This window comes from Oncorhynchus kisutch, linkage group LG29 (assembly GCF_002021735.2).
Source record: "Oncorhynchus kisutch isolate 150728-3 linkage group LG29, Okis_V2, whole genome shotgun sequence".
Lineage (NCBI taxonomy): Eukaryota > Metazoa > Chordata > Actinopteri > Salmoniformes > Salmonidae > Oncorhynchus > Oncorhynchus kisutch.
Window position 1 is genome coordinate 27,187,084 of NC_034202.2, and position 15,670 is coordinate 27,202,753.

General features: G+C 47.5%; 1 protein-coding gene across 8 annotated transcripts in view; it reads right to left on the reverse strand.

Annotated features, from left to right (window-relative positions):
• Positions 1 to 973: 973 nt before the first annotated feature.
• camk2a (calcium/calmodulin-dependent protein kinase II alpha) overlaps positions 974 to 15,670 on the reverse strand; it is a 96,896-nt gene continuing 82,199 nt past the window's right edge. Inside the window, exons 13-19 of one of the 8 annotated variants that reach the window (XM_031809320.1) lie at positions 14,099 to 14,136; positions 11,072 to 11,104; positions 10,536 to 10,584; positions 7,636 to 7,711; positions 5,498 to 5,592; positions 4,173 to 4,401; positions 974 to 3,183 (exon numbers count right to left, since the gene is read on the reverse strand). In XM_031809320.1, the coding sequence (XP_031665180.1) occupies positions 3,180 to 3,183; positions 4,173 to 4,401; positions 5,498 to 5,592; positions 7,636 to 7,711; positions 10,536 to 10,584; positions 11,072 to 11,104; positions 14,099 to 14,136 (524 nt within the window). In that variant the 3' untranslated portion in view covers positions 974 to 3,179. Of the gene's footprint in view, positions 3,219 to 4,159; positions 4,402 to 5,497; positions 5,593 to 7,635; positions 7,712 to 10,535; positions 10,585 to 11,071; positions 11,105 to 14,098; positions 14,137 to 15,670 lie in introns of all 8 variants that reach the window. The other 7 variants (XM_031809315.1, XM_031809317.1, XM_031809319.1 and 4 more) reach the window with 7 other exon arrangements.

The following is a 15,670-nucleotide window of genomic DNA, read 5'->3' on the forward strand; positions in this document are numbered from 1 at the left end:
TTTCCTCGCCATCTTAAATAAGCATGCCCCATTCAAAAAATGTAGTACCAGGAACAGATATAGCCCGTGGTTCACTCCAGACCTGATCTGCCCTTGACCAGCACAAAAACATCCAGTGGTGTACGGCATTAGCATCAAATAGCCCCTGCGATATGCAACTTTTCGGGGAAGATAGGAAACTATATACACAAGCAGTTAGGAAAGCAAAGGCTAACTTCTTCAAACAGAAATTTGCATCCTGCAGCACAAACGCCAAAAAGTTCTGGGACACTGTAAAGTCCATGGAGAATAAGAGCACCTCCTCCTAGCTGCCCACTGCACTGAGGCTAGGAAACACTGACACCACTGATAAATCCACAATCATTGAGAATTTCGATAAGCATTTTTCTATGGCTGGCCATGCTTTCCACCTGGCCACCCCTACCCTGGCCAACAGTCTTATACCCCCTACAGCAACTTGCCCAAGCCTCCCCATTTCTCCTTCACCCAAATTCAGATAGCTGGTGTTCGAAATAGCTGCAAAATCTGGAACCCTACAAATCAGCAGGGCTAGACAATCTGGACCCTCTTTTCTAAAATTATCAGCTGAAATCGTTGCAACCCCTATTTACTAGCCTCTTCAACCTTTCTTTCGCATCGTTTGAAATCCCCAGAGATTGATAAAAAATACAGAAAAATATTACAAAAAAATGTGGAATACCTTATCATTCTAATGTTTTTATTTACAGACCCACATTCACAGTATATTATATAACAATTGCAAATGATGACTTTGACCCTTCAGAAAATAATTTTCAAAAACAGACACACTAACTTCGAACACATTACAGACTCGCATGCTTCAAAGGAAAGAAAGCTTCACATGACCAGAATAATATCAAGAAATAAAGAGCCACATATCCAGAATAATATAAAGAAATAAAGAGCCACATATCCAGAATAATATAAAGAAATAAAGAGCCACATATCCAGAATAATATAAAGAAATAAAGAGCCACATATCCAGAATAATATAAAGAAATAAAGAGCCACATATCCAGAATAATATAAAGAAAGCGTCTCATATCCAGAATAATATAAAGTAAGCGTCTCATATCCAGAATAACATAAATCCTACAATAACTCCTATACAGTACCATAAGGTCCTCAATGTGCTCCGTTCAATGGTGCCAGGAAAGAAACAGCAACATCAGAGCAGCAGTGTGATGGAAGTTCTTATGCTGTTTTAAAGCAGTAGGCTGTAGGCCTGGCCATTCACACTAAAATACTAAACTACTGTATAAAACAAGTATACAATCTGTTGAATCAGTTCTAGAAAGCATACACAGAGGATTTGGCTGTTGTGGTTCTTCTTTTATCCTTTTCTATCAAATATTTTGAGGAAAACATTTGTTTGTCGTATTCAGCAGATTTTTCACAAATTGCTTTACAGTACAAAGTTTGATATAAATCTGTGTTGAACTGCCAATAGTAAACACGTTTTGTTTCAATCAAATTCATATCTGGCAGTTTTTCAACGCACAATCAAATATTCTGTGAGGCATTTATTGTTAACACACAGGGAAACACATACTGCGGTTAAGAGGCAATGTCATGTTCTTTTTTGTCCCGTTTTGACATCCTTTGAACGGTAAAAAGATACAAGTATTTATACATCTCTGAGAGTACATCTGAAATATCACATTTGACAGATTTGAGAACTAGAAACACAAGCAGAGAGATCCTAAGCTCATGTATATACTTGCATGCAATAAACAGTGATATTAACACTGGAGAGTGACGAAATAGAGGGAATGGGACATCAATAAAACAAAGTCTCTAAAATGAATTGTCATTTTTAAATCCACAACAAATCTTTATCAGAAGAACACACTATTTAGTATAAAAACACCAATCTAACTTATTGCAGAAAATCCTGGGGCAGTGTTAGTGGTCTTTTTTAAATTGCTTCTTACTCTGAAGTAGGCAGAATACTGTAGTTTACACTGTCCGCTGCAAGTAAGTTCAACTGCTCTAACAAGCGAGAGGGGGTTTGTATTGACAACAATAAAAAGTGAGGAAGATATATGGTATATACCCTCAGTCCTCATTGGAAGAACCTAAAGAAGTGCTATGATGCTCTCCTTTGTACAGTATTATGTTCTATTATGTACATATTTATCTTACTATTACTATTACTTGTTATTTCTGACTGGACTTTTAATGTTATTATTAAATATTAATATACTGCATTGTTGAGGGAGCATTGTTGAGGGAGCATTGTTGAGGGAGCATTGTTGAGGGAACATTGTTGAGGGAGCATTGTTGAGGGAGCATTGTTGAGGGAGCATTGTTGAGGGAGCATTGTTGAGGGAGCATTGTTGAGGGAACATTGTTGAGGGAGCATTGTTGAGGGAGCATTGTTGAGGGAGCATTGTTGAGGGAGCATTGTTGAGGGAACATTGTTGAGGGAGCATTGTTGAGGGAGCATTGTTGAGGGAGCATTGTTGAGGGAGCATTGTTGAGGGAACATTGTTGAGGGAGCATTGTTGAGGGAGCATTGTTGAGGGAGCATTGTTGAGGGAGCATTGTTGAATAAAAACATTTAAGTGTAAGGAAAACTGTAGGTGCCGATTACTGCGAGCGCTTTAGAGCCGCGGGAAGATGTTTAGGGGGGTGGGTGAGGATCATTTTTATTGAGGAAAGGGGGATTTCTCTGCTCTGCAAACAGGAGTAATAAAGGCCTAGTTCACAAATTTTGTGGGGATTATAATAAATCAGCACACTCAGTATCCCTACTTCCCTTGGCTATATTTTACAGATTGAATCCTACTCATAGATCCATTTGTACTAATTGTGACTCTGCCAAGTACTGTAGTATGACAAGAACCAAGAAGGTCAGAGAAGAACAAGCGGAGAGACAGCATAACAAGGCTAAAATGTTCCTGACACACACAGCATATCCAATAAATACATGAGAGCGTGACATAGTGTGACGCTAATCTGATTTGCTTGTGACGGATATGAGAGGAGACATAAACTGATTTCAAGTAAAGAGATGAGATGTGGCGTGCGTGCGGGCGGGCTCGTGGTTCCTCAGGCCGGTCGGTGGGAGTCCCTCTGTGTCCCCATGAAGCTGGCTGGTAACCCACCGGTGTCACTCAGACAGACGTCTCACTCAAACCCTCCTGCTCTAGAGCTCAGCTGGGGTCAGAGGGGAAGACGAGAGATTGCCTGACCTCATTCAACAACAAATAGTAGGGAATAAGAGAAAACTGACCCTTATTAAAGAAGCCCATGCCTGTACAGCTACAGAATCTCTGGCATTGAGTACAAGCAGGCCTCCGTGAAATAGCTACATCTCCCACCAGATAGCAGGCCTATATTAAATAGCTACATCTCCCACTAGATAGCAGGCCTATATTAAATAGCTACATCTCCCACCAGATGGCAGGCCTATATTGAATAGCTACATCTCCCACTAGATAGCAGGCCTATATTAAATAGCTACATCTCCCACCAGATAGCAGGCCTATATTAAATAGCTACATCTCCCACCAGATAGCAGGCCTATATTGAATAGCTACATCTCCCACTAGATAGCAGGCCTATATTAAATAGCTACATCTCCCACCAGATAGCAGGCCTATATTAAATAGCTACATCTCCCACCAGATAGCAGGCCTATATTGAATAGCTACATCTCCCACCAGATAGCAGGCCTATATTAAATAGCTACATCTCCCACCAGATGTCAGGCCTATATTAAATGGATACATCTCCCACCAGATAGCAGGCCTATATTAAATAGCTACATCTCCCGCCAGATAGCAGGCCTATATTAAATAGATACATCTCCCACCAGATAGCAGGCCTATATTAAATAGCTACATCTCCCACTAGATGGCAGGCCTATATTGAATAGCTACATCTCCCACCAGATAGCAGGCCTATATTGAATAGCTACATCTCCCACCAGATGTCAGGCCTATATTAAATAGATACATCTCCCACCAGATAGCAGGCCTATATTGAATAGCTACATCTCCCACCAGATAGCAGGCCTATATTAAATAGCTACATCTCCCACCAGATGTCAGGCCTATATTAAATAGATACATCTCCCACCAGCTGAGTGTTTCCAGTATAGACAGTAGAGGAGAGGTGAGGATCCACTCACCACACTGGCTTACTTGGTGATGGCGGAGGGTGATCCAGAGCGGTGGAAGTGGACTATCTGCCACTTGCCGTCACGGCGGTGCCAGATGCGTGTCTCCTCAGACTGGGCGGTGCGGGGCATGCCGTTGGTGTCGATGTACTGGGTGATGCGGATGTAGGCGATGCAGGCAGCTTCCTCCCCGATAAGGTGGATGTGGGGGTTCAGGATGGTGGTGTGGACAGGCTTACTGTTCTTAGACCACACTGGGGGAGGAGTAACATACACACAAGACAATAGTCAGTCAATGAATCAGTCATTCTATGACTGCAGGAGTTATCACACTGGTTTATGACTAGGTATGCCATAGTCTCTCTCACTGATGATGACGCTGTTCCTTTACCAATGCTTTACAGAATTAATATTTGAGAGGGTTAATTAATTTCACTCTTGTTATGTTTCTCTCCATTTCTCTCTTCTTTAATTTCTCTCTTCCTCTCTTTCTCTCTTCCTTGCTCTGTCATTTTCCCAATCAGTCCAATCAGGCCCATTGGAGCTGTTTCCTCTCGCTGGGAGAACAGTGGCTGATAAGAGAGGATTAGAGTGGAGCAGGTTTCATCCATTACTCATCACAATGAGCCAAAAGCATTCAGTCTGCAGCCACTGTAGGAGATAATGAACATTACATTCACTTACAGATAATGGCCCCAAGGTTCTGTTCTCCACAACTTCCTGTAAATCCTAACCACATCTCATGAAATAGAAATTACATTTTGTCACCTATTATGGAAATCATAAGCTAGAGCTTATGAGCACATATATAGGACTATTAAAGCATATTCCAAAAAATATATTATAAACTGGGTGGTTCAAGCACTGAATGCTGATTGGCTGACAGCTGTGGTATGTCAGACCGTATACCACGGGTATGACAAAACATTTATTTTTACTGTCTTACTTACATTGGTAACCAGTTTATCATAGCAATATGGCATCTCTGGGGGGTTTGTGGTATATGGCCAATATAGCACGGCTAAGGGCTGTATCCAGGAAGAACAGCCCTTAGCCGTGGTATGTTGTCCATATACCACACCCCCTCATGCCTTATTGCTTAATTATACTATAGTGTGTATAATATGTATACTCCCCCTTCACTGGGAGTGTAAATGAGTTGTTAGTGCTGTATAGCAAGAGTTTTGCAGCCCTCCTGTCTGTGTACAGCTCTGGGATTTGATGATATATCCCAAACAATTCAACACAGGTTTCCTGTAGCTTGAAACGGTCTGTGTATAATGTAAAATTTGAATTTTGAAATTGATATAGTAGGAGGGAGGGAGGCAAGGAGAGAGCAATGCAACTTACAGTTCTCAAAGTAGAAGCGATGGAAGTCCAGGCCTTCCACCAGATTACCCAGAGCTTCTGGCTCAAACGCTGTCACACTGGGGTCACACATCTTACTATAGGGGGTGGGGGGGAGAGAGAGAGAGAGAGAGAGAGAGAGAAGCAGACAGATATGAGTCAGGGATGGAGACAGTGAGACAACAGGAGAGAAAAAGAGCATGGGTTGACGAGGCTGACCCTCCATGCAGTGTTACTGCTCTTTGGAATGTTTCAGTGAAGCGACGAGGCTGACCCTCCATGCTGTATTACTGCTCTTTGGAATGCTTCAGTGAAGCGACGAGGCTGACCCTCCATGCAGTATTACTGCTCTTTGGAATGCTTCAGTGAAGCAACGAGGCTGACCCTCCATGCAGTGTTACTGCTCTTTGGAATGCTTCAGTGAAGCGACGAGGCTGACCCTCCATGCAGTATTACTGCTCTTTGGAATGCTTCAGTGAAGCGACGAGGCTGACCCTCCATGCAGTGTTACTGCTCTTTGGAATGTTTCAGTGAAGCGACGAGGCTGACCCTCCATGCAGTATTACTGCTCTTTGGAATGCTTCAGTGAAGCAACGAGGCTGACCCTCCATGCAGTGTTACTGCTCTTTGGAATGCTTCAGTGAAGCAACGAGGCTGACCCTCCATGCAGTATTACTGCTCACGTAGTATTTTGGTACTGTGGAAAAATGTCAGTGTTTTGTGTGTCCATGGCAGATCGCTGAATGGTTGTAAAAGGGTTGAGCGTGCAGGGAGCAGATTATTTCCAGGCCTTTGTAATTGGCAGACAGCGTTATCATGACTGTGGAACAATAACAACCACAGCAAAAACGATCCCTCCTGCCCTGGATGGGAATTTTACTCCCTTGGATTTGAACAGATGCTCCAAGATGTGACAGACAAGTGACGGACAGGCTGGGGTGTTGTTACTCCCCTCAGGATGCTAAGTCTGGAGGCAAACTGCTGCTGAATAGGACTATATCTGTCACGGTGTAGTGGGCTTGTGGGAGGGTCACACTACTCAAACACTTCAGATAGGGTATTGGGATATAGACATTTACTGTTTACTCAGAGCTGCATCAGCTAGAGTTGAATGAAATACAATGGCCTTGTTATTCATATGGTTCACACAGAGGGATCTATTTTAACAAACATAACTTACGGTAAATCTAAGCACTGGAGGTAGTGCTATAGGTCCAGGGGTGTGTCCGAAATATTTTAGCTATTTTCACAGCCGTTATTATGAGTGCAATAGCTGGCGGTGCCGTGAAAGTGCTGGGTTTTGATGAATAAACAAGTTGTACGTGTGACGAGGGCTTGGCCACTCACTGGCCATTCAAGGCATTCCATGGATGTGCTTGTCTCCAGCTCTGTAGGTTATTGACGATCTTTGCGTTGTCATCAACTCCAATTCAGCTGGGGGCACGGAATGTTCTAGTCCTAGTCCATTGTGGATTGATTCTACAGTTTAATAGCATAGGCTGCAGTAACGAGTAATAGTAACACACAAAAAAATATCCAGTGTTGCTCAATATGTTTGGAGTGTTGATTGTCAACATTGTTGTAATTGGCATCAATGAGTATAGGCCCTTTACATGTCGCACTTCACCTCCAATAAAAAATACTAGGCTCCCATAAATGTGTGAGGTAGGTTCTCAATAAGACAGATATTTTCTCAGCCTTGATATGGCCTTATAGGACTGAGCATTTTGAATAGCTAACACTTGTTTTTTTAAACACCCATCTAGTTGCTTATTATTATTAAGTAACTGGTTCCACAGACTTTTTTTTTGTTTACTCAACTTTTGTTACCTGAACTTAAGATTTTTAGTTGAGCCAAACTTAACTCCAACATGAGAAAACATAGGCAAAAATACTGTATATTAAAAATTATTAAAAACTACGAATTATTATTACCCCGAAAAAAGGCGGTGGAACTAGTTACACACACAGAGTGCTTTTAACATTGTGTTTCCAATGTACATATTTGACACATTTTGACTATATAGTGCATGATCTTTTATATAGTCATTATTCAACATGTCTTCAACTGTGAGTGAACAGTGAGTGAACAGTGAGTGAACAGTGAGTGAATGGGTGCAGTATGTGGTCTGTTTACTTACGTGTAGCTCTCAAAGTCTCCATTGCTGATGGCTTCTATGAGCTGCTCTGTTACCTTGATGATCTCCTGTTTCCTCACTGTGAAACATAGACACACCGTTCTGAAACCGTTCTGACACACAACACCGACACACCGTTCTGACACCGTTCTGACATACCGTTCTGACACACCGTTCTGACACACAGCTCTGACACACAGCTCTGACACACCGTTCTGACACACAGCTCTGTCACACCGTTCTGTCACACCGTTCTGACACACAGCTCTGTCACACCGTTCTGACACACCGTTCTGACACACAGCTCTGACACACCGTTCTGACACACAGCACTGACACACCATTCTGAAACCGTTCTGACACACAACACTGACACACCGTTCTGACACACCGTTCTGGCACACAGCTCTGTCACATCGTTCTGACACACAGCTCTGACACACCGTTCTGACACACAGCACTGACACACCGTTCTGACACACCGTTCTGGCACACAGCTTTGACACCATTCTGACACACAACACCGACACACCGTTCTGACACACCGTTCTGGCACACAGCTCTGACACCATTCTGGCACACAGCTCTGACGCCATTCTGACACACAGCTCTGACACACCATTCTGACACCATTCTGACACACCGTTCTGGCACGCAGCTCTATACTGAGAACTGCTGACAACAAGCACCATGATGAATAGGACTGTAGGACTGTAGGACTAGGACTGTAGGACTGTAGGACTGTAGGACTGTAGGACTAGGACTGTAGGACTGTAGGACTGTAGGACTAGGACTGTAGGACTGTAGGACTGTAGGACTAGGACTGTAGGACTGTAGGACTGCAGTATTCCTGGCACTGGAATAAATAAATGAGTTGTTCCTGCTGTATAGCAACAGTTTATATTTAGCTTTGTAGACCTTTTGTACAGACCTGGGATGTGTGCATGTGTGTGTGTTGTCTGTTTGTGTGTGTGTGTGTCTGCCTGCTGCCTCTCAGTGCTTTGTTGAGTGTGAGGGGGCTGTTCTCTGCCCACGCTGAGAGATGCACTGTGCCAGCAGAGAGAGCTTCACTCCCACCAGCTCTGGGTTGCAGCTCATAGTTGGGAAAGCAAGGTCGTGCCTTGCATATGGTGAAGAGGGGACGCTCACAGAGGGTTACATCCTCACAGTTTGTCCTCCTAACTCCCTCTTTCTCTTCAGTAAATACAGAACTGAGAGAATTCGAACTACCTAGAAATCAGTAGAATGCAGATGATATTTGACATACAGTAGCTATTAGAGACTATGCCAGTGATTGACTGTCAAAGATAGCAAATGATCTAGTACACATGTTTATATCCCTTGTCATGCACTTTAGGAAGTCTTTCATCTTTCATATCGCTCTCTCTCTCTCTCTCTCTCTCTCTCTCTAACTTTCCTTCAACCCCCCTCCCAACACCTTCAACCACTGCAGGGATCATTGTTGTATCTGTAGTCTCGCCCACTCTCCACCTACACAGTTTCTCTGCATCGCCCACTCTCCACCTACACAGTTTCTCTGCATCGCCCACTCTCCACCTACACAGCGTCTCTGCATCGCCCACACTCCACCTACACAGTGTCTCTGCATCGCCCAATCTCCACCTACACAGTTTCTCTGCATCACCCACTCTCCACCTACACAGTGTCTCTGCATCGCCCACTCTCCACCTACACAGTGTCTCTGCATCGCCCACTCTCCACCTACACAGTTTCTCTGCATCGCCCACTCTCCACCTACACAGTTTCTCTGCATCGCCCACTCTCCACCTACACAGTTTCTCCTCATCGCCCACTCTCCACCTACACAGTTTCTCTGCATCGCCCACTCTCCACCTACACAGCGTCTCTGCATCGCCCACTCTCCACCTACACAGTGTCTCTGCATCGCCCACTCTCCACCTACACAGTGTCTCTGCATCGCCCACTCTCCACCTACACAGTGTCTCTGCATCGCCCACTCTCCACCTACACAGTTTCTCTGCATCGCCCACTCTCCACCTACACAGTGTCTCTGCATCACCCACTCTCCACCTACACAGTTTCTCCTCATCGCCCACCCTCCACCTACACAGTTTCTCCTCATCGCCCACTCTCCACCTACACAGTGTCTCCGCATCGCCCTAATTGCAGCTCTGCCACATGCATCTCCCTCCTGTCTGGAGAAATCACAATGACATTTTCTCGAACCACTCTGGTAGGAGGAGATCAAGTATTGAAATGTATCCATGTGTTTCCTAAAAATCAATGAGCTGCTGTAGTCAAAGAGGAGCATTAAACCTCACAGCAGGCCTGTCTCTTAGTAAGAGGTGTAAGGTTTACTGACAGAGAAAAGACAGGCTTTCTATCTATTTATTCCCATTCCATAGAACACGGATGCTCAGACTGGCATAAGCAACAGCAATGCAACTCCACCACCAGCCGTTATAGAACTGACTTACTCGTATTCATTCATGAGAGTACTGCCTCAGTCAAGCTATTAAATACAATTCCATACAGCAGCTATTGCTTTATTAACTGAAATGTTTTCACAGTAACCAATCGTCATGGTAGACCCTTCTCGAAAAACATACGGCAGAGATTGTCAATCTGTTCTCCCCCTCTGTTAGGTTGTCAGTCATGTAAATGGACTGTAACTGAAGTAAGAGTGAACCTATCCACAGCAGTGTTGTGCTGGTTTTAGGGTTATTTTTTAGCATTATCGAGTATCACTTCCTGAGCCAGAGAAAGCCACATCTCAACAGCTTAATATGTGAGTGTGTGCAACATATATGACCTCTGTTTAGTTTAGCAGAGCTCTATTCCCCCTGACAGCCCTGTCCTATTAACATGTTCAGACTGCTAGTGGTGAGGCGATGAGAGGTGAGAGGAGGGGAGAACCTTACCTCTGGTGTCTTCGTCCTCAATAGTGGTGTTGGTGCTTTCAGAGGATTCCTAGAAACGACACACACAGACGGGTTCAGAGATTCACACTCAATCATAGAAAGTGGTATTCTCTCTCCACACCAGGAAGTGGAAGAGCCGGGTCAACACAACACACACCTCCAACAGACAGACAGCTGCCTTCCTGTCTGCACCTTTAACAGAGAGAGAACGGGCTGTTTGGTTATTTCTGAGGTCTAGCTGGTTAGGAGTGAGATATGGGAGGGAGGGAAACACCTAGAGAAGGAGAGATGTGTTACCCCCACAATGAACCCCCAAGAGCATATCAAAAAGCATCGGGATTAGGCAACATTAGAGATGGGATGGTCACACACAAAAACAAAAAGAAAGTCCAGCTCCATTTTGAATCACAGCTTTATTCGCTTGTTCATTGGTTCGTTTGGATTTTTTAAAGCTATTATCACTTTCCCTGTTAGGTGGAAAGCCGAGAGGCGTGGCCGAGAGGCGTGGTCAAGAGGGTGGGGAATATCACACTCACCATCAGCTGGACGCTGGAACTGGACTTCCTTTTCTGGAAGAGAAATGAGAAGAGGTTAGACAGGAACACACAGGATGAGATGGAGACGCCAGGGAGCAACAGAGGGAGAAGAGGGACACCTCCATGCTGCGGAGGGAGGAGAGGGACACCTCCATGCTGCGGAGGGAGGAGAGGGACACCTCCATGCTGCGGAGGGAGGAGAGGGACACCTCTATGCTGCGGAGGGAGGAGAGGGACACCTCCATGCTGCGGAGGGAGGAGAGGGACACCTCCATGCTGCGGAGGGAGGAGAGGGACACCTCCATGCTGCGGAGGGAGGAGAGGGACACCTCCATGCTGCGGAGGGAGGAGAGGGACACCTCTATGCTGCGGAGGGAGGAGAGGGACACCTCCATGCTGCGGAGGGAGGAGAGGGACACCTCCATGCTGCGGAGGGAGGAGAGGGACACCTCTATGCTGCGGAGGGAGGAGAGGGACACCTCTATGCTGCGGAGGGAGGAGAGGGACACCTCTATGCTGCGGAGGGAGGAGAGGGACACCTCTATGCTGCGGAGAGAGGAGAGGGACACCTCCATGCTGCGGAGGGAGGAGAGGGACACCTCTATGCTGTGGAGGGAGGAGAGGGACACCTCCATGCTACGGAGGGAGGAGAGGGACACCTCTATGCTGCGGAGGGAGGAGAGGGACACCTCCATGCTGCGGAGGGAGGAGAGGGACACCTCCATGCTGCGGAGGGAGGAGAGGGACACCTCTATGCTGCGGAGGGAGGAGAGGGACACCTCTATGCTGCGGAGGGAGGAGAGGGACACCTCCATGCTACGGAGGGAGGAGAGGGACACCTCCATGCTACGGAGGGAGGAGAGGGACGCCTCCATGCTGCGGAGGGAGGAGAGGGACACCTCCATGCTACGGAGGGAGGAGAGGGACGCCTCCATGCTGCGGAGGGAGGAGAGGGACACCTCCATGCTGCGGAGGGAGGAGAGGGACGCCTCCATGCTGGGGAGGGAGGAGAGGGACACCTCCATGCTGCGGAGGGAGGACATGTATGTGGGTTTGAGGCTCAGGATGTGTGTGTGTGTGTGTTTGGGGTTCGTGTTGCTAACGCTGCCTTTGTCATCTCCCCAGGACACCTCTGTGAGCAGTCTGGTTGGCGAGCGGTGTGGCGGTTGTGGCGGTTGTGGCGGTGTGGCCCTAGTGGCAGTTGTGGAGGTTGTGGTAGTGTGACGGTTGTGGCGGTTGTGGCGGTGTGACGGTTGTGGCGGTTGTGGCGGTGTGGCCCTTGTTGTGGTGGTGTGACGGTTGTGGCGGTTGTGGCGGTGTGGCAGTTGTGGTGGTGTGACGGTTGTGGTGGTGTGATGCTTGTGGTGGTTGTGGCGGTGTGGCGGTTGTGGCGGTGTGACGGTTTTGGCGGTTTGGCGGTTGTGGCTGGGGTGGTGGTGTGACGGTTGTGGCGGTGTGACGGTGTGACGGTTGTGGCGGTGTGACGGTGTGGCGGTGTGACGGTTGTGGCAGTGTGACGGTTGTGGCGGTGTGGCCTTGTGGTGGTGTGACAGTTGTGGCGGTGTGGCCCTTGTGGCGGTTGTGGCGGTTGTGGCGGTGTGGCAGTTGTGGTGGTGTGACGGTTATGGTGGTGTGATGCTTGTGGTGGTTGTGGCGGTGTGGCGGTTGTGGCGGTGTGACAGTTTTGGCGGTTTTGCGTTTGTGGCTGGGGTGGTGGTGTGACGGTTGTGGCGGTGTGACGGTGTGACGGTTGTGGCGGTGTGACGGTGTGGCGGTGTGACGGTTGTGGCAGTGTGACGGTTGTGGCGGTGTGGCCTTGTGGTGGTGTGACAGTTGTGGCAGTGTGGCCCTTGTGACGGTTGTGGTGGTTGTGGCGGTGTGGTAATTGTAGCAGTTGTGGTGGTGTGACGGTTGTGGCGGTGTGGTAATTGTAGCAGTTGTGGTGGTGTGACGGTTGTGGCGGTGTGGCGGTTGTGGTGGTATGACAGTTGTGGAGGTCTGGCCCTTGTAGCGGTTGTGGCGGTGTGGCCCTTGTGGCAGTGGTTGTGGTGGTGTGGCGGTTGTGGTGGTGTGGCGGTTGTGGCGATGTGGCGGTGTGGCGGTGTGTAGTGTAGGAAACCTCTGGGCCCGGCTGGGCTGTGGTCAGGGAGGAATGTCTTTGATAAGGCAGAGCTGGCAGGGCTGTGGTCAGGGGGGAATGTCTTTGATAAGGCAGAGCTGGCAGGGCTGTGGTCAGGGCGGAATGTCTTTGATAAGGCAGAGCTGGCAGGGCTGTGGTCAGGGAGGAATGTCTTTGATAAGGCAGAGCTGGCAGGGCTGTGGTCAGGGAGGAATGTCTTTGATAAGGCAGAGCTGGCAGGGCTGTGGTCAGGGAGGAATGTCTTTGATAAGGCAGAGCTGGCAAGGCTGTGGTCAGGGAGGAATGTCTTTGATAAGGCAGAGCTGGCAGGGCTGTATGGTCAGCAGCATGCCCCACTAATCTCAGTATCAGACACCCTGGACTGGACCGGCTGCTCCTTAAGGCCCCAGCGGGAACTGGGGGAGTACCACCAGTGGAGCCTATCCCTGATACATGTATGTAGTAACTCACACAGACTAACTTACAGAAACACACTTATAATAGTGGAACACTCACAAACAACACAAATAAACAGACAGACTCTCCTACTGGCTTAGATACAGATGAACTGTCAAAGCACTAATCCCATTAGATACATATCTCATAGTGCTGTCCTGGGACTGGACTGGACTGGAGGACACGCTTTGGGTGGGGCCAGCCGGTGTGTTCAGAGAGAATGGAGCAGACATTGAAACTCCCACAATCCCATTGACTACTTGGATCTGTGATGTTACCTTTTCAAAGAGCATGTTTGATTTATTCAGTTTTGCAGAGAAGGTGAAAATAGCTTTCAACTTTCACAAGATGTTGAATAACGGCCACATTTTTAAATAATGTTTTATGGAGTCCTCCTCCAGGCCAGGCTTACTCCACGGTGAGAAGACAACCCTGTGGAGCTGGAGCCCTACCTTCACACCATCAGTCTTCTTGTTGGCCTTGTTACCTCCTGCACGGGACACAAAGAGAAACAGGATGATGAAAAAGGGCACTAACGCCCAAAAGACGAGGGCGAAGGGCATGGCCAACCGTCTCAGTCAAATGAAAGGAGGAGGGCAAAGGGCAACAGTCTCAGTCAAATGAAAAGAGGCCAACAATCTCAGTCAAATGAAAGGAGGAGGGCAAAGGGCAACAGTCTCAGTCAAATGGAAAGAGGGGGGCAAAGGGCAACAGTCTCAGTCAAATGGAAAGAGGGGGGCGAAGGCCAACAGTCTCAGTCAAATGGAAAGAGGGGGGCAAAGGGCAACAGTCTCAGTCAAATGGAAAGAGGGGGGCAAAGGGCAACAGTCTCAGTCAAATGGAAAGAGGGGGGCGAAGGGCATGGCCAACAGTCTCAGTCAAATGAAAAGAGGAGGGCGAAGGGCATGGCCAACAGTCTCAGTCAAATGAAAAGAGGAGGGCAAAGGGCATGGCCAACAGTCTCAGTCAAATGAAAAGAGGAGTGCAAAGGGCATGGCCAACAGTCTCAGTCAAATGGAAAGAGGAGGGTGAAGGCCAACAGTCTCAGTCAAATGAAAAGAGGAGGGCAAAGGGCATGGCCAACAGTCTCAGTCAAATGAAAAGAGGTAGAAGAACATTTTAGAAAACCTGATCCATAAGTCTCCTGGGAAACAAAATATCATTTTGTATTCAAATCAAGCCCTCTTCCTGTTCTCCACTGATCAAAAACTCAATGAGACGGTCATATTGCCGAAGAGTCACTAGGAGTATCCAAACCCAGTGGCTTGTTGAAGATTCTCTCAGGTCATTCAACTGGTCAAACAAGAGTTTTTAGGGAAATTAAGCACCATAAAATAAGAACAATTCAAATTCCCAATGGTTCGGTGGGTGAGAGAGGTCCAGACTGCTCTGCTACAGAGGCTGGCCGGTGGGTGAGAGAGGTTCAGACTGCTCTGCTACGGGGGCTGGCGGTGGGTGAGAGAGAGAGGTCCAGACTGGGCTCTGCTACAGAGGCTGGCCGGTGGGTGAGAGAGGTCCAGACTGGGCTCTGCTACAGAGGCTTGCCGGTGGGTGAGAGGGATCCCAGATAGAGGAGCACTTTGAGTTAGGGAGAAAGAATGGGCACATTCCAACCCTGCTCAATCACTCTATAAAGTTTGGCTATGACCCGTACAGTACACCACGTCATGTTGTTCCCCTAGAGTTTGTTACCCATCCTTCTACCTATCATCTTCACGTCTTCTCTTCCTCCTGGTCTCTAAGCTGGAATCGTGTTCTGTCCTCTCTCTGAGAGTTGAACCACCCACTTTATTTTCTTCAACATGACGACTAATTTTCGCCCTTGTGGGGACAGGGGGCCGTGTGGAGCATGGCCTCTTGCCTGCTGGGGTGTAACCTGATTCCTAGCCCCCCTGGCCCCCCAGACCCCTGGCTCCGTGACCCCACTCTCCCCTGCTGCTGGGACTGTGGCTATATGCCGATGGGGGGTCCCCATGGTCTGCCCTGGCTTGGGATCATCTTTCTCTACTCTAATCATTTTAAAA